We start from the raw sequence: 27,251 nt of genomic DNA, 5'->3' as shown, positions 1-27,251 counted from the left end.
TTGCTCTGCAGAGTCCAAGAATCACAGAGATCCAGTTCCTTCTTTTTAGGGATTTTTATCCCTTTCCTCACTTTTGCTATCAATTGCAAACTCAGCTGAGGGGAGGAATTCACTTGCATGACTCATCTTCATGAGGAGGAGGCAAAACAACAAACATCTTTTGTCCTTTTTAAAGTTCTACAATAGTCCATCTGGTGTTGATGGATCTTCCCTGTTGAGCAGAGCGTAACACCTTCTGTTGGAGACCAGCACTTTACACTAGTTAGTGTCTCTCTCCTGTCTGGTGATTAACACAGTCATGGAGGCTCACAATACAAATGCTCAAGTATTACCTTACTGTATGAGCTACAGATGTCACAAGTGAGATTAATGTAGGCAGCGATTCTAAGCATTCAGTAAAGTCTAAACAGTAAACACATTCTTACAATCCTAATACCAGTTTGAACAATACTAACCCCTGGATGAGCTGGGTTGATTCCAGCCATGTATTTGTTGGTCTTCAATTGAGACACCGGGACCTTCGCATGAGCTGGTCTGCCACTGTCACAGGTTCACAAGAAATAAATATGATTTAGGCGCAAATGGTTGGGTTGATATAATTCAGTGCTCACAATACAGCGTGTGTCATCAGACTGACATTTAGTGCATACAAAGCCTGCGATCGTCTTTAAAGTAACAAACTCGGAGATTGCTTATCCATCAGAACTGGTGCTTTCAGTCAAACTGAAAAATTTTTCATATTTTATCTTTCCAACAGGGAGCTTATTATACACAGCCTGTGTACGCAGCACAGCCTCACGTCATCCATCACACCACCGTGGTTCAGCCAAACAGCATCCCATCTGCTATCTATCCAGCCCCTGTTGCTGCACCTAGGACTAACGGTGTGGCCATGGGAATGGTTGCTGGGACCACCATGGCAATGTCAGCAGGTGAGAATTAACTCTGTAATATGGCCGGTAAGGGGAGCCTTCAGAATATCTGCACAAATAATGCATCTCTGGTGTTGTGATGTAACCGTGGGACTTTTGTAGCTGGTTTTGCCATGAGACATAACATTTCTGGACATCAAAAGGATGTAAACACATAAATATTTGTCCCTTTTAAATTCAGTGCCTGTCTCTGCGCGCTATTGTACACACTAAGACTACGGCTACAACTTTGCTGCTGTCAGATCGATTTCTCTGGATCAACTGAGCGGTCAGTGAAGACCCACTCAGTCGATCCAGAAATCGACGTACTAAGACCACCTTCACAAGTGGCGTAGCGCTGTGTCAACAGGAACACGGTTCCCGTCAGCACAGTGCAGTGAAGATGGCGCGCAGAAGAGAAGCAGAGAAGTCGACGGGAGTTACGCAAGTTCTTTGCATAGCTTGAGTAACCCCGGTTGACTGAAATGTGGCCAACAACCCTCAAGGTTATTTCAGGGATTAAATTAAGAAAGCACCCAGTGCAAACTGCATTTTATTGTCCCTAATTTCCATAGCTAATTCTGCAAAAGTGCTTGCCACAAATATGATGAGTTCTTCCCGCTCTAAAAGGGAAGCTAAATGTAGCTTTATCTGCCAACCTCAATTCCTTTTTAAACAAAAGTCCAATCCATTTGCTCCTAGGAGTGGTTTACATTCACATTTTTAAAGATAACAAAGTAGACCCTCCAATTGGCCAATCCGATAGGGACACATTCTTAAGACTTTAGGTGTATCATTCCTTCTCTGTTCCAGGAGCAATGTAATAAGAAGCTTCATTGCTTATTCACAACACTATTGTATTCTTACCTTCTAGTTCCTTTTATAAGGTACTTATGATGTTGTTGAAGATGTTAGTATTAAATATTTTGACAACAGAAACATTAATGTCATCTTATATATAATTCCCAAATTATATGTAATTTGTGCTCAGTATTTAAATCCTGATAAAATCAGATTAATACATATCACCTAAAACAAAGGACAAAGAATATTTTTGTTTGCACTACAGCTTATATTTCTGACCTTGGCTGATATTCAAAAAGACAATTGTCAGTATTGTGCTTTGAATTGTCCAGCAGGGTTTTTAAAGACTGTCACAGCTATAAATGCACAGCAATATACTGCATGTCCTCTTTGCTTGTTCCAGTAATCTGCAAATCAAAAATATCTGTTTGTTATGGGAATCCCTATCATGAATGGTAATGCCGCAGTCTATGTCTAGTGGGCACCATTCAGATGGACAGGTCTCTTTACTGTAGTTTTCCCTAAATTTACAGTGGGGGGAAGGAAGAGTAATTATTTCATATGGTAAGTGTCCAGTTTTTAATGATTGTACATTTAACAGGTTCTGTGGGCATAATTATTTTAAGGCATTCTGAACATCAAGATGACTCTTAGAACAAAATAGTCTTGAATTGCATTCTCCATCTCACATCACACACAGTCCAAAGACTGAGTGAAAGTGCTATTTTGAAAGCCTTCAGATCTATTGATGTATTAGCAACAATGGACTAGTGGACTTCATCGAAATGAGAGGTGGGAAAAGACCTAGTGGGATAGCTAGTCCATCTCCATCGCCTGCTGATGCAGCCTGGTTCCCTACAATGCTCTAAATAACTCAAACAGTTGGCTTTCCCCCTCTTTCCGTGGAGGTAACGCACAGTCTGATAAACATCATCACGATTTAATTTGCCCTGATAGAGGAAACATCATCCCATCACTTTTAGTTAAAATCTCCCTTGTAATTTGCCCTTCTTGGTGTTTACATACTTCAAATTCTTGTTGTGGCTCCTGCTGTAATGTCTTCATTTGTCTTTGCCAGGCTGCAAAAGGCTTCAATGGGCTGCTGACTGGTCCTTTTTATATGCCTATGGGAATGGGGGAAACCTAAAGAAAGGAAGCTAGGAGAAGAGTTGAGTGTATACAGATATGTTAAGCCTGAATGAATTCAGAGTTTTGAAGAGGTTAATTAAAAGGCTTTATTCTGTTCACTGTTTTATCTAATGTTGCTTAATGGAGCAAAATGCCTGGGATTGAGTCCTCACTAGCCCAGTAATGTTTGGAAGAGTTAAAGAAGAATAAAAGAATAAATAGTGTGTTTTCAACCTCAGATATAGTATCTGTGGCACATAGCTCACTGAGCTTGGTAAGTTTATGGAAGGGATGGTATGATGGGGCAGCCTAATTTGGCAATTGACTGATCTTTGACTACTAGCAGTAAATATGCCCAGTGACCTGTGATGGGTCAGATTCTGAGTTACCACAGAGAATTATTTCCAGGAGACTGGCTGGTGAGTCTTGCCCACATGCTCAGGGTTTAGCTGATCACCATATTTGGGGTCAGGAAGGAATTTTCCCCCACGGCAGATTGGCAGAGGCCCTGGAGGTTTTTCACCTTCCTCTGCAGTATGGGGAACGTGTCACTTGTTGGTGGATTCTCTGTACCTTGAAGTCTTTAAATCATTATTTGAGGACTTCAGTAACTCAGTCTTAGGTTAGGGGTCTATTACAGGAGTGGGTGGGTGAGGGTCTGTGGCCTACGTTGTGTTGGAGGTCAGACTAGATAATCATAATGGTCCCTTCTGACCTTATAGTCTATGAGAAATCAGAGCTGAAAGTATATATTTGATTAGCATCAGACTTCCTTATCCCAAAACTCAGCCAGCAGAAAGCTGTACAGTCTTACGTGTGTTAATCTATAATACAAAGCTAGTGGCAACTCTCCCTGCCTCTCACCTGGGGGCCCGATGTTCAGAAATGCATCAATGTGAGCTGCCGGTTCTCAGCACTCTTCCTCCCTCCCTTCGTTTCTTCCCTTGGGAAGCTGTGTCACCTGTCAGTTGGATCAAGATCCAGAAAAGGGCTAATTTGAAGCTTTGCTTTTGCTTCCATGTTAGGTGGTGGTCACAGAACCAGGAAATGAAATCCTCCGTCACTGAGCTGAAGACACACACATTCAATTCTGGCAGTTTGTGTTTGAAAGACACTCTATTAACAAGAAAGCATCTCAAAGCGTTGGCCTAGACACACGAGTTCCATGGTGGTAGCAGAGATTGTGGGCAAGTGTAAACTGCAGCTAGAGGTGTACTTTCCATCTTGGATTGACGTACTGAGCTAAAAACCACGGGGTAGCCACGGGGGCCGCTTGGACTAGCTGCCTCATTACAACCTGTCCAGTCCCCCAGATAAGTCCTCAGGCAGCTAGCCTGTGCTGCCCCTGTGTTGCTACAGTTACATCTCTCTTTTTAACGCATGACCAAAGCTAGCATCTACCTGGTCTGGAAATGACACTTCCAGCGGCCGTGTAGACCTGCCCTGTGTGTAAGCAAACAAGGAACCATTCGGAGCTCAGCTACAGCCACCCTGAGCCTCTGCCGCCTGCTTCAGTCAGAGCAGAGCCAGCAGAGTCACCTTCCTCTAAATACTGTCTTCCATCTCTCTCTCCTTCCTGTTTCAGGAACCCTGTTGACTACTCCACAACACACTGCAATTGGAGCACATCCAGTTTCTGTGCCAACGTACAGGGCTCAAGGAGCCCCTACATACAGCTACGTACCTCCACATTGGTAAACTCGCTGGCCAATGCATGTAAGTGTCTGACGGGCATCAGGCTTTTTAAATCTTCATTGTAGCAGGTTGGCCTTAAAGGTGAGCTGCGAATATCAAACCACTGTAGTGGAACGTCCCAATAGCAGCGGGCAGCGTAGCATTTGCTTTCCCCTTCCTGCAGAGCTGCAGATTTTCTCCTTTCTGTCTTTGTAAATACAGCAAAACCTGCTCATTCTAGCCACCACAAAGCTGGGATAGCATGGGGTAATGAAAACGGAGGTGCCTCAGCTGCTGTCCATCTCTGGCAGGCCTCTGACATAAAACTTTACCAGTCACCTCAGCAGTATCGAGGCACAACAACGTCTCAAAAGCATGCCGCATGCCCCAGTCAGGTGTGCTGCTCTGCTGGTAGAAAAGAGCGTGAGGTCTGTTAAGGTGTTGCTTTAGAGTGCACGTTGGATGAAGCTGGGGCCCATCCCGCTGTTGGATGGCTGTTGGAGATGGCAGTGGAAGCCTTATGGAGCCCTGGAGAGTGTTATCGACAGTGCTGTTGGCCATATGAAGGTGGAAAGGAACGCACAAGTCTTTCCCTTTCACTTCTGACCTCCGTGTTTTAAGGTTTTGGGTGGATGGGTTATGTCCTGCTGCAGCCTTCGCTGCCACTAAATGTAGTTTCTGTCTCCTGCTGTTTATTGGGACAGCATCTCTTACTACCTGCTGTTGTTCATTTATATATCATGGTAGGACTCAAGGGGCCCCTGTCGGGACTGGGTTCCTATTACGCTTAGGGACCTGGAAATCTCAGCTGGCTATTTAAGCCATCCGCTTTGTGCTGCCAGACAGCCATGGTGGAGTGGGGAGAATATCTGGCCCAGCATGCTCAGTTAGCATGCAGCCCATCTCACAGCAGCGGGTGAAGCTCTTAGATTTCCCTGTATGCCACACAGGTGAGACAGATTCATTTGTATCTCCAATTCATCCTGAGGGCAGTTGTCTCAAACAAATCTCTCCTCACTGAATACATTATGTCTGACTAATCTTTTCTGTGGATAATCCTTACCCAGCACAATTAGCTGAGAGCATCTCACCTAAGTGTTTCTAATTCCGGGTGCGTGTATAAAATTGATTGGGAGATGCACTGACTCCATTAAAACCCAAAACCCTCTCTGGTTATAACCCAAAGAAACCCCATTCAAAGGAAAAAATGTTTATAGACTGTAGCAGTGAAACCTGTTAAACATACAACCTGGGAGATGAGGGAGAAAAATCCAGCCCTATCTGTTTCTGCATCAGTGCTTCTAATTTTTTCCTTTAACTTGTTTGTTCTCTTACAGATCTGGAGTCAAAACATTGTATGCAACTACTCAAGTCTTACATTGGTGCTGGAGCAACTGTACCGCAGCACCACGTCTGTTTGCAAGAACAAAACAAAAAGTGCAAGGGTCACTTTATGCATTCTTTAGTGTTTTTTGTAAAAGCTGCTTTTTCTAATCTTCTGCCTCTGTTTTTTTCCCCTTCTCTCCCCAATCCCACCCAAATTGTGTAACACCACATCCTGACACTGAGCAGTAGCCAAGTTCTCTCTTTGGTCCTCTCATTTTAAAGCTCAGAATATTCATTTTTCTAGGGTGCCCAGTTCAGTGTGCAAGGATCCCACTTGGTTGCTTGGTTGATTGGTTGGTTATTTTTTGTTGTTGACAAGTGTCTAGGTTTTATTTGACTAGTAAGAGCAGTTGATGTTCAGGGTACTACGTGAAAAGCACAGCATTGGTAGGCAAGTTTCTTCCAATTTGGTTTGTTTGTTTTTGTTTTTGTTAATATAAATTATTTAATTTTCCATAACGCATTACAAGAAAATTGGTGTCTTCCAGATAGCTGTTGTGGTAGGCCATATTTCATTCCCTGCATTTAAATACTGAGCTCATTTGGTCTTCTTTAAGAATAAGGAAATATAAATATTATTAGCAGCATCACACACTTGTCTTAGGAAACAGAAAGATTGTTCACCACCAGGGATTTGTCTGCTTTTTATAATTGGGGGAATATACTCCATATAATGGGAACAGAGAGATGGAGGGGAGACGCACACTGCCATAGGAATTGGACAAATTGGACAAACAAGACCCCCCAGTACTGGTCCATATTAATTTCACTGTGTAATAAACAAGACAGTTCCTGTCGCTTGCTAACACAGATGTATGCTGGGTAGTTGTAAAAGGAAACATAGGGATTTCCAGTTGTTTGTGGTAATAGCCTCTACAGAGGCCAGCAATTTGGAGAGAGAAGTGGATAAGCTGATGGAGAAGAGTGTTTAAGGTCAAGTGAGGGAGAGTATAGACCTGCTTTGCCCTGCCTCCACCCCAGGCACAGAGACACCAGTGTGAGGTTTGTGACTATATCAAGACCTCTTTTTAGTTCCAACTCACTTGGGTGCAATTTGTATCTTGGTGTAAGTTGGGTTCTAAAGCAGATGAAAGTGTCTCCAGTCCCTTTGATTGCTAATTGAGTGTAACTACTGTACCACTAGGCAGATCACAACAGTAAATCGAGGTGCCGGTCTTGTTTCTTTGAATACAATTTAGCTCCATAGTCGTCATGGGGAGAGCTTTATCTGAACACAGTTTCTTACATTGTAGAGAATAATAGCATTACAAGGCATTTGCCAGTGGATGGGATGATACAGGGTGCTAGAGGCCACACTGCTTTGAACAGAAAAGAATAGGAAATACGGTGATGAACGTGAAGCAATAGCAATAAATTTGTTGCCTTACTAGCTAGAAGGCACTTAACTGGAGGAGATAGAAATGAAGGCAATCAATCATTTAGTTTGGTTTAGAAATTAAAGGCAACAGGCTTGCACAGCTGATGAGATGTAAGCAAGTCCCTGTTTTTAACCATGAAATTACCAAAAGGAGGAGCTTGTGTAGTCAGCTATATGTAGTTTCCATTTTGCTGGCTTTTTATGAGGTGTCTGAGTAGAGCAATAAAGTTTTGCAGAAGGGCAGGGGAAAGGAGGCGAGAATACATACATTTAGAAATGATGGAGAAAGGTACCTATGATTTATTTTTCAATTATTATCCCAAAACACTGCACAAAAGACAGGGGGGAGAGGGGTTGTTTTATGGTTTGGTTTGGGTAGAGAAAAATGTTGTTTGTTTGTTTTTTTCAAGCTGTGCCAAAAGAGTTCCATTCACCCCAAGGCGTGTCTGAAACTCTGATTTCTCTGGGGTTCCTGTACAATGATAGTGGGCCAATCTAGAGTCACTTTTAAAAAAGAATCACCTAACCAGATGTATTGATGGGGAATCATTTCTTGTGCAGCCAGCAGGCCTGGACTCTGTTCCCAGCCCAAACTAGTGATGTTGGCCATAGTTAAATGTCTATGCTAACCGCTGGACTGTGATCACGTGCAGATTGGACTTTTAACTTCAGCTAAGGATGGCAGGAGAGTGATTTGGAAGGGGGAACCTGGTAGCCACAGTTTTGGGGTTTCCCCTCAGCTAAAGAGTCTCGTCTTTTCAATGCCAGATCCTAGGATCTTGAATGATCTCGGCGTTGAACAGCACTTTAAGGCTCCAATCCAGGACAGCACTTAAGCACATGAGTCTTCCGTTGAACTCAGTGGGACTGCTCGTGTGTTTAAAGTTAAACGTGTGCTGAAATACTTTCGAGCTGAGCATCTGCAGTTCTCCTGGAAGTCAATGGGAGCTGCTGGATCTCAGCACCTTGCAGGAGCCTGGTTTTAAATGGGGTGCGTCAGTGCTGCTTTCCCTACTGCTGGTTTTGTTGTAGGTTTTTATTCTGGTGTTTTACCGGATCAAATGGTGTGTCAGCAGCTCTAAACCAGAGTTTATATTTTTGAAAGAACTCTTTTTAAAGGAGTCAAGCTCCAGTTCTCCTTCCCTGCCCCCAAAACAAGCAAACTGGCAACGCCGGAACATCATCATTTTAATCACTTGTGTTTTTTATTTTTCAACCAATCATGGGGGGCGGGGGGAGCAACATTTCGTAAGAATTTATACCGCGTGGTACTTTGTGTTGCACTTTGATTTTGCAAAAAAGAAAAAGGAAAAATTAAAAAAAAAAATGAAAAGGAAATATTCAGTGTTAACCTATGTAGCTTTGCAAAGTCCCGTCTTAGGTTTAGTACTTAAAGGGGAATGTGTGTTTTAACTGATGTAATTACTGTATGTCATTCTTTCACAGTTTGTAACTCATTGAAATTAAATCCAGGCAAAAATCAGAGGGATTTAGGAGCCCTCAAACACCTTTTTTGCCCTCACTATATTATAGGTTTCATTTTAAAGTGACTACATATCGAGGTTCATCTGTCAGTCGTGTTTAAACATGCTGCACTGAACATGTACCATAGAATAAACTATGCTAGTAAATTTGGTGATACTAGAATTTGCAGTCTAAAGAACTTGGTTAGCGCGCTTTGGGCTATGGAAACTAATCTGTTTTAAAACAAATCTCCTTGCGTAGCTATTGTTCTTTTTGTCTGTAATAACTCTGTTGACTCTTTAGCCAGTTAAGATAGGATCCCTAAAATGTCACTCTCTTTTTTTTTATGTTTAAAAAAGAATACTAAGCTTTTTATTGAAAAAAGAGAAAACACTAAATTTGGGGTTGCAAGCTCCAGTGTGCCTAATTGAGCATAGAGAAATCATTCTAGATTGACAAAGAACTCCACATTAGCCATTTGTTCAAAGGACTTTTAAGCTCTGCATTTCAGGGTCGACGTTTTGAAAGCAATTTAGGCCTAAAACTGACCAATTTTCCATTAATACTGACTAAGGCTGTAAATATAAAGAAGAAATGCCGTTATTAAGGGGGAGAGATACTGCTATGTGTTGTCGTTAATGAGATCTGCTGAGTGATTTTTCTTCACTTGCAGGTCTAATACATATGACCATGTTAGTCATGGACAGAAATGTCCTTTAGCACAATTGGAGTGTAAGGATGTAAAATCTATACAGCCTGTGAGGAAATACCTTTGATTAGCCACCACAATGTACAGATGCTGCCAGGGCTTATTTCGGATTTTCCAGTGGAGAAAAACCTCAAACCTAAACAGTAACACACAGGTACACGTCATAGAGTTGTTCCTGTTGATTTTTATTGCTCTATTCTGAGTAGTGTATTGCAGGACGTTGGATTGCGGAGCCTGCTAAAGTATGCAGTGGTTCATAACCATTTTGCCCTTTTTGCTTCTGAAACAGTAATTGCTGATAAGGAGGAAGTTACAGTCGATCATGGAATTAGCCTTACAGTGCAGAATAACTGAGAACATCTAAAAGGGGCTAAATCCAGTTCAGCTAGTCCATAACATGCACGACAAACGCATGTTCTGTTGTTCCATGCGTCGCCACAGAGAAGAACTAGGAGTGTATTGTCCTAGTATAATAAGGAAATTGCAAAATGGACCCATCACAAGATAGTTTTTCCTGGTGTCTGACATCCAGGGTTAGGAAAGTGCCAGGAACACACTGGAAAAGCTGACTCTGCCGACGCACACTGAGGTATTTCAGATCATGAACAGGAAACCAAATTCCAAAGCCACTTTGTTCTAGCTCCCAGGACAACAATAGATGCTGCCCCCTCCTGCCCATCCCCCATGCTTTGCTGTTTTTTAAATACTATGGACATGTTCTTCATTCCATTCCTTAGTGAAGAGAGGTCTCTGTTACAAAGCCAGTAGCCTGAGGAGCGCCAGTGAATGCCTTTGTTGGAAGGGCTGAGAGGGGCTGAATTGTCTGGTCGTCTTTCCAGAGGGTCTCCAGAAGAAGAGTGAAGTGCAGTGGTGGGGAACAATCTGGGGGAAGCCTCCACTGCTGCTTCTGCTCAGGCTGATGCATAAAAAGAGGTCTTTAGTCTCCAGGGCCGGCACCTTCCAGCCTCCTCCAAGCTCACTTTCAAGTAAGATAACGGGGATAAATAAAAAAAAAAAAATCCCCACGACTCCAATTTTAGTTTCAATAATATTATGATCTGTTGCAACACTAGACCCAGGGGGCCTGATTCCCATTTCACATACAGTGGTGTAAATTCACAGTTCTTCCATTCACTGCAGTGAAATTACCCTGGATTGATACCTGCAACTCTGAGATCAGAAATTGACCTGGCGCATTCCCATTGGATGTTGAAAGGAGGAGGGTTGAAAGGATCCTTCCTAAGTAAGGACATAGACCCATACGGTCTTCGACATAGGAGTTAGATGGATTGAGGTGGCCCCCCGAAATTTTATTGTAGATCAAGACATTTCAGCTCAAACACACAGCAAGATTAAGTCTAATAGCTGCCATGAACGCCAATCCTGCCTCCACTCTGGGTATACCAAACTAAATAGTATCCACAGGGCTTTGCTGTCAGTTCCTGGAAGCTTTTTCTACCTGTTGAGTAAATCAAAGGAGCTTAGCTGTGGAGTGAAATTACCATTGGTTGAGGATCAACTTGCACTTGAAAGGTCTCTGCTTGGATGATGACACTTCTGGTTGTTGCAGTATCAGATCCCATCTTTAAATCTGTTATCCTGGAAATATTCCATTGTCATTTTTTAAATGGAAGCATCTGGGTAATAACAAGGCCCAGAAACATTCCAGAGCTAGTTAAAGCAGAAGGCAGGGTACCTCCTTCCCGCAAGCAGTCAAGTCTTCTGTTGTAGTTCTCTTCCTTTTGTACTTGTGTTAGATTGCTGGAAAGAGAGACCTGGTTTAAATCAATTGAGGATAGCAAAGCAAGAGACTATCCCGTAACACCCAACAGTGGAGATATGTTTTCAGTGGAAATGGAAGGGAGCCAGAGCTAATGGCTCTGCAGACGGGCTGAGTGTAATGAGTTTCCACTTGGTATAATCCCGTAACAGCTTCAGAGACTAGGACTTTGGGCAGTGGTTTAACGAGATGATTGCATGAAACGAAAGAAGAAAGTCCCTGCCTGCTACAAAGGGGTCTGGCGGTCTAATGCTTAGTGACTTCAGCACATTTGATCTGTCACGGCTGTGGCAGTGATCTGGAATCCAGCGGCAGATTCCCTAACTGTCTTTGTGAATTACTTTCCATGGGCCTGAAAGACCCCGCATACTATGGAGACTTACATTTTCAGATACAGTCATTATATGTCAACCTTGCAGGGCAAAAGGAGGCATTACGGGCCACTGAGTCTTTGTCTTTACTGAGTCCTAACTTCGGTGAAGCTCTCACTGAAGTCAGAGCCCGATGAGGGACCGCAAGGTAGGCTCTGTGGGTGGGATTCTGATATGGGCCAGATACCTTTACACTCAATGAGAACTGCTTTATTCCTCGAATAGTCCCACTGAAATCAATGGGACTAATTGAGAAGAAAGGCGCCACTCAGCATGAGTACGGTTCTGAAAACCTGGCTCTTAGGTGAGTTAGCTGCATTAATCAGGATCCAATATTTAACCCCGGGAGGCTTTGCTAGGGCTCGCTTTCTAGCGTCCGTTTTGATTGAAAGCAGCTGAGTGGAGGGACAAGGGGGCTATGGAATTGCATCTCTAATTAACTGGGAAGAGGGTTATTGTTGGAGCGGTGCAGAAGGGGTTAAAATGCATTCACATATTGTGGTGACACGTTGCCTCTGTTGTGACTGTTTTTCTCACCTGTAAAGGATACCTTGTAAATATGACAGCGATTAAAATCCCAAGGAAATGCTGGAGAGATGGAAGCACTATAATGAAAATAACTATCAAAGCTACAGTTATGACCGTTAACCAGTCCCTTATATATCTTTGCTTTAAGACATGTACTGTAATGCAAGACTTGAAAAAATGCATATTAATAGTTTTGTGCTGGCCCAAATAAATGTCCAAGAACCTTGGAGCACATACAAAACGTGATTCCAAGAGACTCAGCTGTGTGTACGAGTATTTGCTCCTGTATTTTATGGACAATAATAACCTAGTAAATCTTTGGCAGTTCTGATCTGTAATTTAAGCGCTTTTTACCATACATGTTATTTAAGTTTTTGTTTTAATGATTGATGTTTATTATTCTTAACTAGAGGAACTTTATGGTTGAACTGAAGTTGAATGCTTCTTTGAGCTACAGGGAGCATTTCAGAACACAAGTCTGTGGGCTTTCATTTCAAATGGGAGTATGCAACATTTCCTAGAGTACTAGGCAAAAACTAAGCAACCAGGACACAATCATCTCAATTAAAATGTCCATTCCCAGGGCCTATATTCCCCTCCCCCTTCCCATCTTCCCTGGTAACTCTCCTTGCTATACAGGAAGCCAGGCTGCATCTGTTAAAGGTGTTGGCTGATTTCAGTGGTGAAAGCAGCCAAGTGGCAGAGAACATGTCATGTGTATAGCATGCATCTCAAACACCCTCTTGCATTGCAGGAGAAATCCCCATGAAATCCATAAAACAAGGCCCTGATCCTGCCAATAGCTCCATGCAACAAGCCCCTTTTGTCTTCACATGGGTCAAGCTGCTTGCAAGATGAGGGCCCAAGAAGAAACTGTGACGGATCTGTTTTATGTTGTAAGGTTAACAGTGATCTAGAGCCCAGACAACGTGTTAAACATTTCCCCATAGATGACTGTCTTCTTGACTTCTGCAATTCCGTTGAAAAATCTTCTAGGGATTTTGGATGACATATTCCAATGTTTTAGTGCTGCGGACGCTGGTAGTCAGAGAAACCTAAGAGAAGATGAAATCTGGCCTTGCTTTTTTAGAAAGGGAAACCAAGCTGAAAATACAGTTTATTTTTGTTTTTTAAAGAAAGAAATCATCTTAAAATAGCAATAAGAACCATCAGGCATGATGTGATTCCAATTTTTGTTTTAAATATTCTCAATCCAGGTGAGCTCTTCATTTCAGTTTGCATGCTCAGTCACCGAGTTTTAAGAAATGTTTAGATCATACCTTGCCATATGGAGCAGTCTTTTAAATTAATGCAATTTGTGTTTCCTGACCCTTTATTTCTCCATACAATAATTGCACTTTGGTTGGCAAGTAAACATTAGATGGGACCATTTTGATTTAACTTCTAAGGGCCACATTAACATTCCTAAAACAAATTGGGATTGTGTCCATTCTTCCTTAGTTTTCTTGAGGCTCTGATCCCACAAACCCTTAAACACTTAGGTGTACTTTGCTTGCGTGAGCAGTTCCATTTCACTCCGTTGGATGCATCCACAAGCAGAGTTACTCCCCTGCTGAAGTGTGTGCAGGATCAGACTCTCATATTGGACATTTTCTGTGCCATGTGCTATTGAATCTGATTTTTAAAGAAATAGCTTGTTTTCTTCAACAGAAATTGTTTGCGGGGGGCATTTTAAGAGGCAAATTCTGATTTACATTCATGTGGAATCACTTAGATTCATAGGTAATCAGGTAGTAATCTCTTATGAGGATTATCTCTAGATACATGAAAAGCGAGAGCATCCAACTATACAGTATAATTACAGCTTTTTCCTTTTGATAATGGTAAATTACCAAGTTTTTAAAAAAAATCATTATGTAACATTTCAACCCACAAAATTTCTTCTTCTTTGTATTTCAAGAGGTTATAGAATTCCATCACCACCACCCACTCAGACCACCCACTCCTGCCACTGATCATGACTTTTCCTTTCCTAGGACTATTAAACCATGATTGTGTATTAGTCCCCCTTAAATCTATTTCACTTTAATTGGATTTAGGCATGTGCTTAAGTGCTTTGCCGAGCTAGGGATTGGTTTAAGCATTTTGCCAAACTTAGCTCAGTGAGGGTGCTCAGCCCTTGACAGAATCAGGATCTTTGACAGATCAATTGACAAAGATAACTGCTGTCGTCAAGTATAGCGAGGAATAGAATTGGATGCATTTTCTATTACTGATGGCAGTCAGCCTTAAAGTTGGATGGCTCAAGTTGTCTCTGGTTATATTGCATATTTTGTTTTTCTCTTTCCTCACCCCCATTTGCATCATGTTCAATGACACGCAGGACAGAATTCTGCATCATTTTGCCTTTTGTCATTAGTGACCTACACATGCCAATACCCAGCGATATTTTAGATTTCTTAGCACATAACAGAGAAATATTGCTCCCAGAGTGTGTATTATTTTTGTTTGTTTCTGGATTTTTTATGATTTTTATAAATTAATTTTGAACTACAGTACAGCTTGGATTTACCTAGTTTTTAAATTTTATTGGAACTCTAGCAAAAAAAAAAAAAGGCAAAGAAAAGTTGGAAAAAAAAAAAAAGTAAACAAGTCTTCCAAGTTTAAATCAAAGGACTCAACGGTGTGCAAGAAACACAGGCTTGAGTTTAAGAATTGGAAAGTCCCACAGCCTCAGCTTGTGAATATGAAGTGTAAATCTGTTTTGGGTTTTTTTTGTTTTGTTTTGTTCTGAAGATCAATTAGTGATCTCCCTGACAGATTTAAGCCAAGAGTTTGTAACTGTATGATATTTACTGTAAGATGTAGAACATTCGATAACTATTAAAATGTTTCCAAAAAAATTGCTGGGAGTTTGTTTCTGGTTTTGTGAGCATTTATATTTATGGCAACTGAGCGTTTGAGATTTGTCACCAACAAGAATTCTAGGGGAAAGAATATCATGGAGTTAACACTACATTTTGGGGCCTTACCCTTTATTGATCTGTCCTACAGAACTTAACCTGGTCAAAACCAACAGGGATCTGTTGGAACTGCTCTCAAAACCTATAGAATTTAGTAGAGAATGAGCTGTTTATTGAACCGCCCATAGAATCATAGAAGGTGAGGGTTGGAAGGGAATTTAGGAGGTCACCTAGTCCAACCCCCTGCTCAAAGCAGGATCACCCAATCAGATGCGATGGCAGGACTTTTCCCATAAAGGCTTTCTGATCTGGTTCAAGTGCATGACCGCTTTTTTTGCTCCTTGTCACTCTCTGGAGTGGTTCACGGCCGTGAATGGCAGAGACCCCAAACTGGTAGTATGTTCTATAATTAGATTGCACCAACCCAGTAACAAATGTGAACTCTTGAAGCACTATAACAGTCTTACCATGGTATCAGAGACAGTCCCCTTGGCCATTCCAGTCTCTCTTGCCACCAGGCAAGCTGGACTTAGTGATAATTGGTTGCTATACACCAAAGATCACAAAAGATTCAGGTTGCTTCCAGTCCCAAGAGACCAAGCACTTACCCCACGTCAGCTTGTACCTCAGATCTCACGCCAACGACAACACTTGTAGCTAATCCTATAGTAAGCGAACTAAAGATTTATTAACTAGGAGAAGGAAATTAGAGAGTTATTTACAGCTTAAAGCAAGCAAACCGATCTAGACAAATGAGTTACAGTCTGTGGTTCCACAAGGTAACAGAGTTATAACTGTCTATCAGCAGTACTGAGTGTCTTTTAGAGTTAACCTAGGTTGGCCCTGGGGATCTATGCTTCTGTTTCATAGCTACAGCCCAGAGTTCAAACGGCAAAAGAGATGAACAAATTTCTTGTTCACCTTCCAGAATTCAAGCTGATGGGCTGAGCCCTTTTGCATGTAGCCTATTCATGGGTGTGAAGCGGCAATTACTGAAGCCTTTGTATTGTGATGTCCCACAATGGCCCATTTAGTTTTGATAGGCCTTCTTAAAGAGCAGGTGAGTGGGACTGGCATCCAGCAAGGAATGTGTCAGTGCTCAGCTGAGGCAGAAAGCCTTGGCAAGAGCTGGCAGTGCCAGCTGCCGCATCACACTCCTGACTTCAATGGGAGCAGGAGCCAGGCCCCTGTTATGTATTGCACAGGGGCTGGCTGACTGCTGGGGTTGTGGTTAAGGCAGAGGACTGGAGCTCCTCAGACCTGGCTTCTCTTCCTGGTTCTGCGGCAGGCCTTAGGCAAGTCACTTGGACACTCTGTCCACTTGACACTTCCCATCTGTAAAGTGGGGGTGATACCCTGGGCTGCCGTGGGGCTGGTTAGTAGCACTTGTCCTCCAATCTGTATCTGGGAAATGAAATTCTCCGATAATCACACAATTTCCAGTAGTATTTGTAGCAGTAAGAGAAAGACTTGGAAAGATGGGGTTGGTGCAAGATCTGAGGCCTGAACCAAAGTTTTGCCTAATTACAAATTCACTCACTGGTACAGAAACTTGGCAGAAACACAGTATTATTAAAATATTTGCATTCCACAACTCCCCCGATACGTGGTAATTGCAGAAACACAATCCAAGGAGACAGTACAAGTGTTCCCCAAACAGAAAGATAATACAGGAAGGCAGTACAAGCCCTCCCCATAATACAGAAGTGCATAAACAGAATCATGAGAGACAGTACAGAGACTCCCCAACCTTAAGATAGTGGAGACAGGATGATGGATGAAGGTGTGCTTGATATGGAGGCAAGGTATGGAGCAATAGCCAATGTCAGAGATGCAATATGAAACTTGTTTGTATCAGTATAAGAAAGGGGGTCACTACAGTGGCATCTTTGTCCGGCCCAGGGGATAACGGAAACTCCCACCATTAACTGAGCCAGTCCATTGTAACAAGCATACATGTCCTACTGTACCTGTAGCTCCTATGGGATGCTAGCACCGTGCTTCATTGACAATAAACCTGGCTGAGTGCCTTCGCAATGGAGCCGAGTTATTGTCTGGTTATTCACGGGCAGTGTTAACGAGGTCTGCTGATTCAGCTAGCTGCAGAAGCTGAGACGGCATCCAGAGAACTCACACCAGCATGCAGCAAGCATGCCTGACAACAGTATTTAAATATTTTTAATGAAATAACACTATTACATTTCATCCCATTTCTATTACTCCTGTTTACAAGGTCATCCAAATCTTGTGACATTCCAGTCCACCTCTGTATTGGCAAATACCTCCCTGCTTTGTGTCATCCACAAAATTTTATTAGCACATTCCTACTTTTTGTGCCAAGGTCAATAATAAAAAGGTTAAATAAGATTGGTCCCAAAATCAATCCCTGAGGAACTGCACTAGTAACCTCCCTCCAGCCTGACAGTTCACCTTTCACTATGACTCATCATAGTCTCCCCTTTAACCAGTTCCTTATCCACCTTTCAATTCTCATTTTAATCCCCATCTTGTCCAATTTAACTAATAATTTCCCATGTGGAACTGTATCAAATGCCTTACTGAAATCCAGGTAGATTCAATCTACTGCATTTCCTTTGTCTAAAAAACCTGTTATCTTCTCAAAGAAGGAGATCAGGTTGGTCTGGCACCATTCACCTTTTGCAAAACCAGGTTTTATTTTATCCCAGTTACTGATTACCTCCATGTCCTTAAATACTTTCTCTTTCAAAATTTGTTTCAAGACCTTGCATATACTGGAGATTAAACCAACAGGCCTGTAGTTTCCTGGATCACTTTTTTTCCTGTCTTAAATATAGGTAGTATATTAGCAAATCTCCAGTCATAGGATATGACCCCCCAGTTTATGGATTCTTCATTAAAAATCCTTGCTATGGGGCTTGCAATGTCCTGTGCCAGCAGACAGTTCTTCCTATTCGTGGATGGTGATTATCTGGGTCCCCCGAGTTGATCCTTGTAAACTGCTTGAGTTTGACTTCCACCTCAGATGTGGGAATTTCTGCTTCCATATCCTCATTTCCATTAACCACCCTGCCACTGAGCTCCTCATTACCCTTATTAAAACTGAGGCAAAATATTAATTTAGATGTTTGAACCATGCCTAGATTATCTTTAATCTCCACTCCATGCTTAGTGCACAGTGGTCCCATTTCTCCTTTCCTTGTATTATTTTTATTTATATGGCTAAAGAACTTTTTGCTATTGGTTTTAATTCCCTTTCCAAGATCCAGCTCTGCTTGGCTTTTGACAGTTCTCACTTTTCCCCCAATGCTTTCTGACCTCTGAGCGGGAGCTTTCCTTACTGATCCTTCCCATCTTCCATTCCTTGGAGGCTTTCTCATCATCACTTCTTTGAGGTGCTTGTTCATCCAGTTTAGTCTGCAGCCCTCCCCCACGAATTATTTCCCCTTGGTTGGGATGCAGCTTCCAATAGCTTCTGCAACTTTGACTTAAAGTAATTCCAAGCCTCCTCCACATTCAGATCCTTGAGTTCTTCAGTCCAGTCCATTTCCCTAACTACTTCACTTCATTTTTTTAAGTTTGCCTTTTTGATATCAAGGACTTTAGTCACAGATCTATTTTTTGTTTACCCTTCCATTTAGTTTAAACTGAATTAGCTCATGATCACTCGAACTGAGGTTGTCCCCTCCAACTGGTTCTTCTATGAGGTCCTTGCTACTTTCCCATTGTGACAGGTTCCCCAGGGTGCAACTGGAACGGTGACACAGCTGTGTCCCCTTAACTCTCCAGCCTGAGCTGGCTGTCACAATGCTTTGTCAGTGACAAGCAGCAACCCCCTCCAGGCACTGTTGTCACCGAGCACAACAGCATGTGGAGCCCCACGCCCAGCCAGACAGCGTGAATGCTCCTTGAGCCACTCACGAATCACACAAAGGCAGGCCTCAGTCAATTCCCTTCAGCGCCTCAGCCTTGCACCCCTGATCTGTACCATCTTGCCCTGGTCAGGAGCCTGACCAGCGTAAGTTTAATATCCAGGCCACCCCTTCCTCAATGTGGAGAGGACATACACAAGCCTTTATAAGTGAGATGAGATTTCCCAAGCATTTCAACCAAAGCACACTGTTTTAGGTAAAAATATAAAACAGATTTATTAACGACAGAAAGATAGATGTCAAGTGATTATAAGTGGTGTAGGCATAAAGGGTCAGAGATAGTTACCAAAGAAAATAAAAGATGAATGCACAATCTAAATCTTATGCCCTATTACATTAGTCAGCATTTAGATTAAGCAATTTTCTCACCCTACAGGATGTCACAGTTCGTAATCCACAGGCTTCTCAATGGGGTCGGTCTCTTGTTGGAATCTTTGTCTTCCAGCGTTCTTGTTACTTCCAGCATAGATAAGGGAGGAGAAAGGCCAAAGCCATGATGCTACTTTCCCCTATTTTATATCTTTAATCCATATGCCTGGAAGACACGAGCCCAGACACGTCCTGGTGGGCTTTGCTGAGTCACAGAGTTGATCAATCCTCCTGGTGTGGTTGTGTGCCACAGAGTTTCATCTCATCCTGATGCAAACCATAGGAGTGGGAGAGCCCATTGGATCTGCAGAAAGGTAAGCGTTTCATACAGAAGAGGAGTTGGAAGACTATACAGCTGCCCCTACATAAAATTGCTACATGTGGCCTTCAGTGCTTAATCAGTATATATTAACTGTGGCTTTGACCAGATTACACCAATGCTATCCCATTGAAATGAATGAGTAGCACCTGTGCAACCGCTTACTTCCCCTTTTATGTTTAATTGTGTGTGTGTTTGGATCCATGTTCTTATCCTTTGGGGAGGGGGCTGGGGTTACATGCAGGTACATATGTGCAGCTCTAGTCCAGAGTGCAGAATAACTGCTTGGTCATTTGCCCTGTCATATGAAAGGCTAGGACAGCAGGCCTTACAGGGGAAATTTAGCTAAGGAAACATTTCTCTGCAGTTATATATGACAGCAAAAGTCACAGGGAAATGGCCACTTTTCACAACATGCAGCCAAGACAATTTCATCTTAGCTTAAATTCAGTCCTTATCAGAGCAGAGGAGCTGCCGGAGCAGATCAATTGTCTCTCTAGTATTGTGCTACAGCAACAAAACAACCAAGCAAGTCATGTTCTGCGGCTCTGGACCAGAGCAGCACACATACATCTGCATCACAGGTACTACATGTAACCCCACCCCCCCCACCCAAAGGGAGCAGCCTGGCTCGAAACGCGCACACAATTAAACATAAATGTAAGCAGTAACTGCAAACTGCCAAGAGCACACCTGATTATGTAACAAACAGGACGTTTCTTTTTGACCTTTGCTGCTTAAATACCCAGCAGACAAAGTATCTCAGTTGGGAGTCTCCCCTGCCATGCCATTCGTGAGAGCTGAGTTCTTGGCATGAATCCCAGGCTCGTGGGAGTCCATTTGGAGCTGGTAGCAGCAATTTGCTTATCACCTGGTTTTATCCTTGTTCAGCTGTTCTTTGTCCTCTCGTTGATGGGGAAATGTCCCGGGATTCAGGTTCCTTACCTTAAGGGAGGTGGCTGCTATTGAAATTTGGCGTCGATTGATGAAGATGGGCCAAAGGCAGTGAGAGAGTGTGAAGGGGGTATCACCGGAGGGGGACGCCTGCCACAGCAAACGCCCCCATGCTTGGAGCCGTGCTGGGCCCCCATCCTTGGAGGAGTAGCTGGGGAGAGAAATGAAGGGGAGATGAACACAGGAGAGAGACAGGGGCTGGAGGGGGAAATGGGGTGAGCAAGAGGGTTCTGTGTGCGCTGCTGTAACAGTTATTTTATAATCAATGGCAATGCGCTGGGCCCCGTACCAGACACCAGCTAGAGACAAGGCCCTGCTCGCCAAGCAACAGTGACAATATTGCACCCTTCACAAACCAGCTTCCCTTCCCACCCCTCTGGAGCGGGAGCGCCGGGCAGCTGGCACACGGCAGCTGGGAAGGGGCCATAATTATCAAAGCACCATGGCCGGTCGAGGAAGGAAATCCATCCCTGTGCTACATGGAGCTAGTGCTCTGCAATGCGACTGCGGCGCCCGCTCAGAGCCTTCGGACAATGCCCCAACCATACAATGGCGCATTGAAGGGCCCCCACCTGGTGGCCGAGTATGAGTATTACAGTCACCAAGGCAACCGCTGCCGGGGGACCAATCTGGATTCCTCACATTTCCTTCATTTCGCCGGGAGTCCTGTGGGGGGGGGGATTGAGCCTGGAAGCTGGCGCAGAGCGAGTCGAGGAAGCCAGGCTGCGGGCGCAGCTCCGGGTGGTCCTGTGAGGGAGGAAAAGCAATGTGGAGAGGGCTCTGGTTATACCCCTGGCTTCAGCTCGCCCAGGCAGTCGGGCTAATGATGTTCTGCAATCGGCAGGGAGCAAACGCAGCAGCTCCTGCAGTGCCGGCCCTGCAGCTAACCATGACACTGGGTTCCCAGGGCTGCTAATCTTTCGCCAGTGCTAGAGTCACCCGGGGGTGAGAGAGGGGGGGCACTGAGGTCCCTGTGGGCTTTGTCCACAGAGATTTCATAGCAAGAGCCATCCCCGGGGGGGGGCCTTTGCCGTGGGCTGGTTTGGCCCTGAATCTGCCCTTCCTCACATCCCGGTGTGGCAGGATTGACAAGCCAAAGGATGGCAGAAGAGAACCGCCACTGAAGCAGGGGAACTGGTCCCCCCAGCAGCTGTGCACCGGCTTGACCCCGGCTCCTCACCGTGCTGCTGCTGGTATGGCAGTGGCAGGGAGTCTGGTGAGGCAGAAGCATAAGCGGGGGCTCTGCTGTGACCTAGGGGAAGCCTGGAACGAGTGCAGAATGAGCAGCAATGCAGCTGTGGCCCCTGCAGGGCCCCGGGCTGGTCTAGGACCGATCTGCCGCAGGCTCCTGCAGCGCAAAGGGCTCCGACGCATTACAGCCCAACCCCTTCGCTGCTGGGATCTGGACACCCACCCCCCCCACCTTTCTTCACCCTGATATCTTCCCTGCTGCATCAGACCTGAGCTCCAGAGGCAGCACCCTGCCACACACACATGTGCAGATACCCACTGTACCCTGGCGGTGGCAGAGTTGGGGAAGGGGCTGGTAGAGTCAGCCGGGGTCTCTGCATGGGCAACCCAGACAATTCTTCGTGGGGGTCCCTGGGCATGGGGGGAGCGGGGAAGGGGATCACAATGCAGCATCTCAGGTCACCGCAGCATAGCAGGTAAATCCCGGCTTAGCTCACAAGTGCAACGAGTTGGAGAGTCTCAGCCTAGTTCGTCTGGGTGGGCTGCTGCAGGCAGGACGTAGGGGCCTGGGCAGCGCTGTGGGGTGCTGGCCTCGCCGTGGCGGAGGTGGTGGCAGTCAGCGCGGGGGTAGGGCTGTGTGACGGTGCAGGGTGGGAGAGGACGGGGGGCAGGACTGCGGGATGTCACTAGTGCCCTTTGGGGGTCAGCACTGAGCTGAGCAGCCAGGCAGGGCAGCAAATGAGAGGACAGAGCCGGCAGGATTAACAAACAACCCCCCCCCCCCCCCCCCCCCCCGAGCGTGGATCTGCGGCACGACCGGCCATGCTGCTGCAGCTCTGAACGGAGCCAGAGATGTGCCAGAAGCCGCCGTCGTGCCGGGCTGCGGTGACAGGTTCTCAGGCCGAGCGCGGTGTCAGCATGGGGCTGGGATGGAGCAGCTCCTCTACGGGAAAGCGGTGCAGGCAACCAGAGCAGAGGCCGCGGCAGCGCCGGGTGCGAGGAGACGCTCGCTCAGGGCGCTCCCCTCCTGGGGGCTTGTTCCGGAGAATGAGTCTTGCCAGCTGCTCCCCTTATGTAGAGCCAGGATTGGGCAGGGGTCACACGGGGGCTAAATGGAGAGCACTCCCTCCCCCCCAACCCTGTATGCCACCCGTCAATGCCTCGCTCGTTGAAGCTGGCCCAGTTCCCTGCGTATTAGTATTAATATTTAATTGTGTAACCAGCGCACCTAGGAGCCCTAGTCATAGACCAGGGACCCCACTGTGCTAGGTGCTGTACAGACAGAACAAAAATACGGTCCCTGCCCCACAGAGCTTGCAAGCTAAGTATAAGACGAGCGACTGGTACAGCCGGACGCGGTGACTCTTGGACAGCAGGCCAGCCAGTGGTCTCAGCGCGCCAGCAGGCTACCCCTTGTCCAGGTGTTGTAGTCATCACGGCTGAGAGAGGTTAGCAGCAAGAATTTGCACGCTTTGGACCTGGCCTGGATGGGAGGCCCCAGAAAGCGGCGCAAGTCAAAGACGACGCCCAGGTCGCAGGCCCGTGGGACGGGTGGATGGTGGCCGTAGGCTGAGTGGAAGCGGCAAAAGCAGGCTGGCTTTCGGGGGCACCCTGGTCTGATGGGGGGGGCCAGCGGCCCAGGAATGCCAGCCAGGCCCAGCTGCGTGCACTCAAACTCTAGAGAAGGGCTGGGCAGACCACAGCTCGCGCGCTGCATGCGGCTCTTTTACACTTAAAGTGTCACGCGCTGAGCCTCCAACACCCCCACCATTCTCCCCCCACGGGAGGGAGCTCAGTGCTTCTGCCCAGGGACAGGGGTAGGAGGCTTCTGCCCAATAGGGCATGAGGTCTTGGGGCTTCAGCCCCCATGGGGCGCACCTGCCGGGGCTCGGGGCTTCACAACAGCTCTTGAATGTCTTTGGCCATCCCAGCGCTAGAGCCTTAGCAGGTAACCCCGGCCACTCAGCATGTGTCATAATGAGCTCGCTCCCGCAAGGCCAGGCCCTGTGCAGACAGGCCTGTCCTTGTGTTGTATTATTAACATGACTCTTTATGATCTGTGTTACCACAGCACCCGGGAGCCCCATGGCCCTGCAACCCAGCGTGCCAGGTGCTGTACAAAGCCGGTCTCTGCCCCAAACAGCCAGCAAGCTCAGCATAAGACAGGAGCTAGCTGCTGGAGCCAGACAGACAGACCAAGCACCAACACAACACTAGTGTAGGCAGTAACAGCGAGAGGCCGGTAGCACCTTAAAGACTAACACATTTCTGCAGACATAAGCTTTCGTGGGCTGCAACCCGCTTTGTCAGATGCAGCCCGTGAGTTGCAGGCCATGAAAGTTTATGTCTGCAGAAATGTGTTAAGGTGCTACCGGACTCTCCTTGTTTTTGCAGACTAACACGGCTATTCCTCTGGAACGTCTCATTGGAGGCAGTGTTAGAATTGTGAGTTGAGCCGGTTCCCCCACCCCCTCCATTGCTCTGCATTTCTTAATCCTGCTCACGGGCATTCGGGCTCCACCCGCCATGGTGTAGGGCTTAAAGGCAGGTGCGAACATCGGGCTGAATGGGTCACAGTTCAAGCCGGCGGCCCTTGTGTTCCCCCTTCTGTGGGCCAGCAAGGACACCCCCTCTAACGGTTTCTGGCTCTGCAGCTGTCCCCTCTCTTGAGCAGAGACCCAGGTCATGCTCCCTCCTGACCGGGGTTTTTCCAGGGTGCACAGTTCCTTGCCGACGCTGTGATATCCCCAGCAGGCCAGGCCAGCAGCTGTGCCTTGCTTTCTCTTGAAGGCGCTGCATGGCGTGATCGCTTGCAGTTATACGGTAAACGTTTCTACTTAAGGTGAAAGCAGCACTGAGAAAACATAATGAACCTACCTGGCTGCTAATAAGCCTACCAGAGATCACTCCCCTCCCCCCCGCAGCTCCAACAAGGACGTGAGTCAGTCCCTCAAACCTCCTAGTCAGTGATCCAGGGCACATTCGGAGTCTGTGTATCTCAAAGAGCGTTATAAATGTTGGCCGTTTTACAGAAGGGGAAGCAGTGACTTGCTCAAGGTTGCACAGGGAGTCGGTGGCAGAGGCAGGAATAGAACCCACGTCTCCTGACTCCCAGGGGCCGATCCCCTGCATGCTGGAGGAAAATACACTGAGGTGTGGGGGGGCCAGTTTCAGGAAAATGAGTGGGCATAGACAGTACGGAAAGCTGCTGGGAGTGGATTAGGCTGGTTCTCTTGCTGCCCTTTAATACATAATCTCCATTCTGCTGCCCAAAATTTAAGCTCCGTCCCCTCCCTGCCACAAACGGGTTTTAAATTGTGTGAGATCAGAGCTGTGGATTCTGCCCCACACCTCCCTTTTGATTCCCGCCTTCCCATCCGCCTTTTGCAGCTGTCCCTAAGGGAGGCCCAGCAGCATGTCATTGGCTGCATCCTCCTGTCCATGGGAAGATGCTCTTTGTGCCGCATGGGTGACGCTGCCTTCAAACAGACCTGGCCCCTTGGTGTTTCTGAGACGGTGTCATCCTAAGGAGGAGTATGAAAACCTCAAATAAAATCAAAGCCATTGTCAGTGCAAACTAAGTGGCCAGAATTTGGGTAGCTGCTCTGGTAGGTCTAGTACCTTGGCTCAGGCCTTGAGAGTTTTGTTTTTTCCATGAGCACATTGAGGCTTAGTTAAAACAAGTGTATGTGAGAGCTGTTGAAGCGCAAATCCTCTTGCACAACAGCGCCAGCTTGTTAAAAAAGTCTGCCCAGTGTTTTATCAGCCATCATTCCTATGCGCACAGTGAACACAGCCGCAGACACTGCACCAACAAAAAGCCATGCGCACCTAGCGGTACGGCGGGTGCAGCACAGTTACAATGACTGTGCAGGTAAGTTATGCATGCATTGTGCATTGGCTGACCCGTGACATGTAGCTGGAGGAAAAGCTACAGTAGCCAGGATTCAGGCGTAGTATTTTTGTACCACACAATGTTCTGTTGGCGTGCATGTGTTTCACCCAGCGGCAGCATCTCCACACCTAAGTGACTCAGAGGCAGAGAGTACGCTCGCCCAGGGATAACTGGTGAGACAACTCAGCATGTTAGACCGTGGAGCAATGCTTATTGTCAGTTGTGATGCACGTCCTTCTAACTCATGTAGGGGCAAAGTGACGGGGCCATCGACAACAGTGCCATCTGGTGACCCCCCAGTAATATTACACCTCAGCCTGGGAGGGCGGGGGGGCTGCAATTTTGCTGCCATTTGCTGGTGAAGACCCCGTTGCGTCGCTACCGTAAGAATTATTGAGCGTCTCCATACACTTGCGTGTATCTTCAGTTGTGTGGACGGGCAGCGGGGTGGGGAGCCAGCTTTTTTTGCAAGCCCGGTATAAATTAAAGTTAAAACCAGAGAACAGCGTCTGTTTTGCTGTCAAAAATCATAACTAGCTAGAGCTGCGCCGTCTGCACCGTCAGCGAGAGATTTTGGGCACTGGTTAACCCAGCTCTGACTGACGTTGCAGGCTTGGGGGGGGCCGTGATCACTCAGCCGGGGGACACGTCCCCTGTTTGCTAAGCTCTGAAAATGCTGGGCTGAGCAACCAAGCGGCTGTGCTGGTTGGCAGGGGACAGCCCTTGCCCCAGCCGAGAGGAGGATGAGGCAGGCACCAGGGCCGTGATGTGCTATGGAGCGAATCCGGGGAGGCCGAGCTGGCGCCTGGACCGAGGGGGGAGCTGGGGCAGGGTGGGCGGGTGATGTGGTCACTAAGAAGAAGCCTGCCCACTGTCGCCCGGCCCAGCCGCTGTCACTGGGAATGGCAGGAGATGAGACCAGGGGCCACTGGGCCAAAGCACAGCAGCAAGCCAGCGAGGTGTGTTTGGCTGGTGAGGGGGGAGTTGTTGCGCAGCCGCTGGAATGGCTGCGTCTCATTAACTCTTCGTTGCCTGGCAGGTGCCAGCCTGAGAACTCACGCTGAGCTCAACTCCCTTCCTAGGCGCCTGAAGCCACCCTCCCGGTGTGGACTTTGAACCCCGTCTCCCCCTCTGCATCTTACTCACGCACTTGCCATAACTGGCCACCTCGTGCCCGGCTCCCCACTGCAGCCAGCCCCACTTAGCAGAGACAGCATGTGGCGGAGGCACCTGCAGTTCCCATGTGTGTCCCGTCACCAGCTGCCCCACTGCAAAGCCCTGCTGTAAACTCAATGTGCACTAGCGCAGCTTACCCTGGAGGGATGGTGGGGGAGGCAATGGCTCTGAACGTCCAGCCCCATCATGCTCAGGGGACGCCAGGCCCGCGGTGCCTCTGGTGGCGCTCAAGTGCGTTTAACTGGCTTACACCGGTGATCAGTTTGTCCCACGGTGCTGGCTGGGGTGGCGGGAAAGCAGCCTGCCCTTTGTGGGAAGGATGGCTTAGTGTGTAGGGCAATGGCTGGGGACTCAGGAGACCCGGGCTCTGTTCCCTGCT

At 46.4% G+C, this 27,251-nt stretch overlaps 1 protein-coding gene across 11 annotated transcripts in view; it reads left to right on the top strand.

The window, feature by feature from the left end:
* Positions 1-15,001, top strand: part of FAM168A (family with sequence similarity 168 member A) — a 339,525-nt gene extending 324,524 nt beyond the window's left edge. For all 11 annotated transcript variants that reach the window (XM_067533326.1, XM_067533324.1, XM_067533325.1 and 8 more), the window contains 3 exons: positions 758-932; positions 4,429-4,559; positions 5,855-15,001. In XM_067533326.1, the coding sequence (XP_067389427.1) occupies positions 758-932; positions 4,429-4,541 (288 nt within the window). In that variant the 3' untranslated portion in view covers positions 4,542-4,559; positions 5,855-15,001. The remainder of the gene's footprint in view (positions 1-757; positions 933-4,428; positions 4,560-5,854) is intronic.
* Positions 15,002-27,251: the final 12,250 nt, after the last annotated feature.

The sequence above is a fragment of the Emydura macquarii genome, unplaced genomic scaffold (assembly GCF_026122565.2).
Source record: "Emydura macquarii macquarii isolate MOO-44397 ecotype Brisbane River unplaced genomic scaffold, CSIRO-AGI_Emac_v2 contig_3328, whole genome shotgun sequence".
NCBI classification, from domain to species: Eukaryota; Metazoa; Chordata; order Testudines; family Chelidae; genus Emydura; species Emydura macquarii.
Note: the sequence above shows the minus strand (reverse complement) of the source record. Positions and strands in the feature narration are given on the sequence as shown.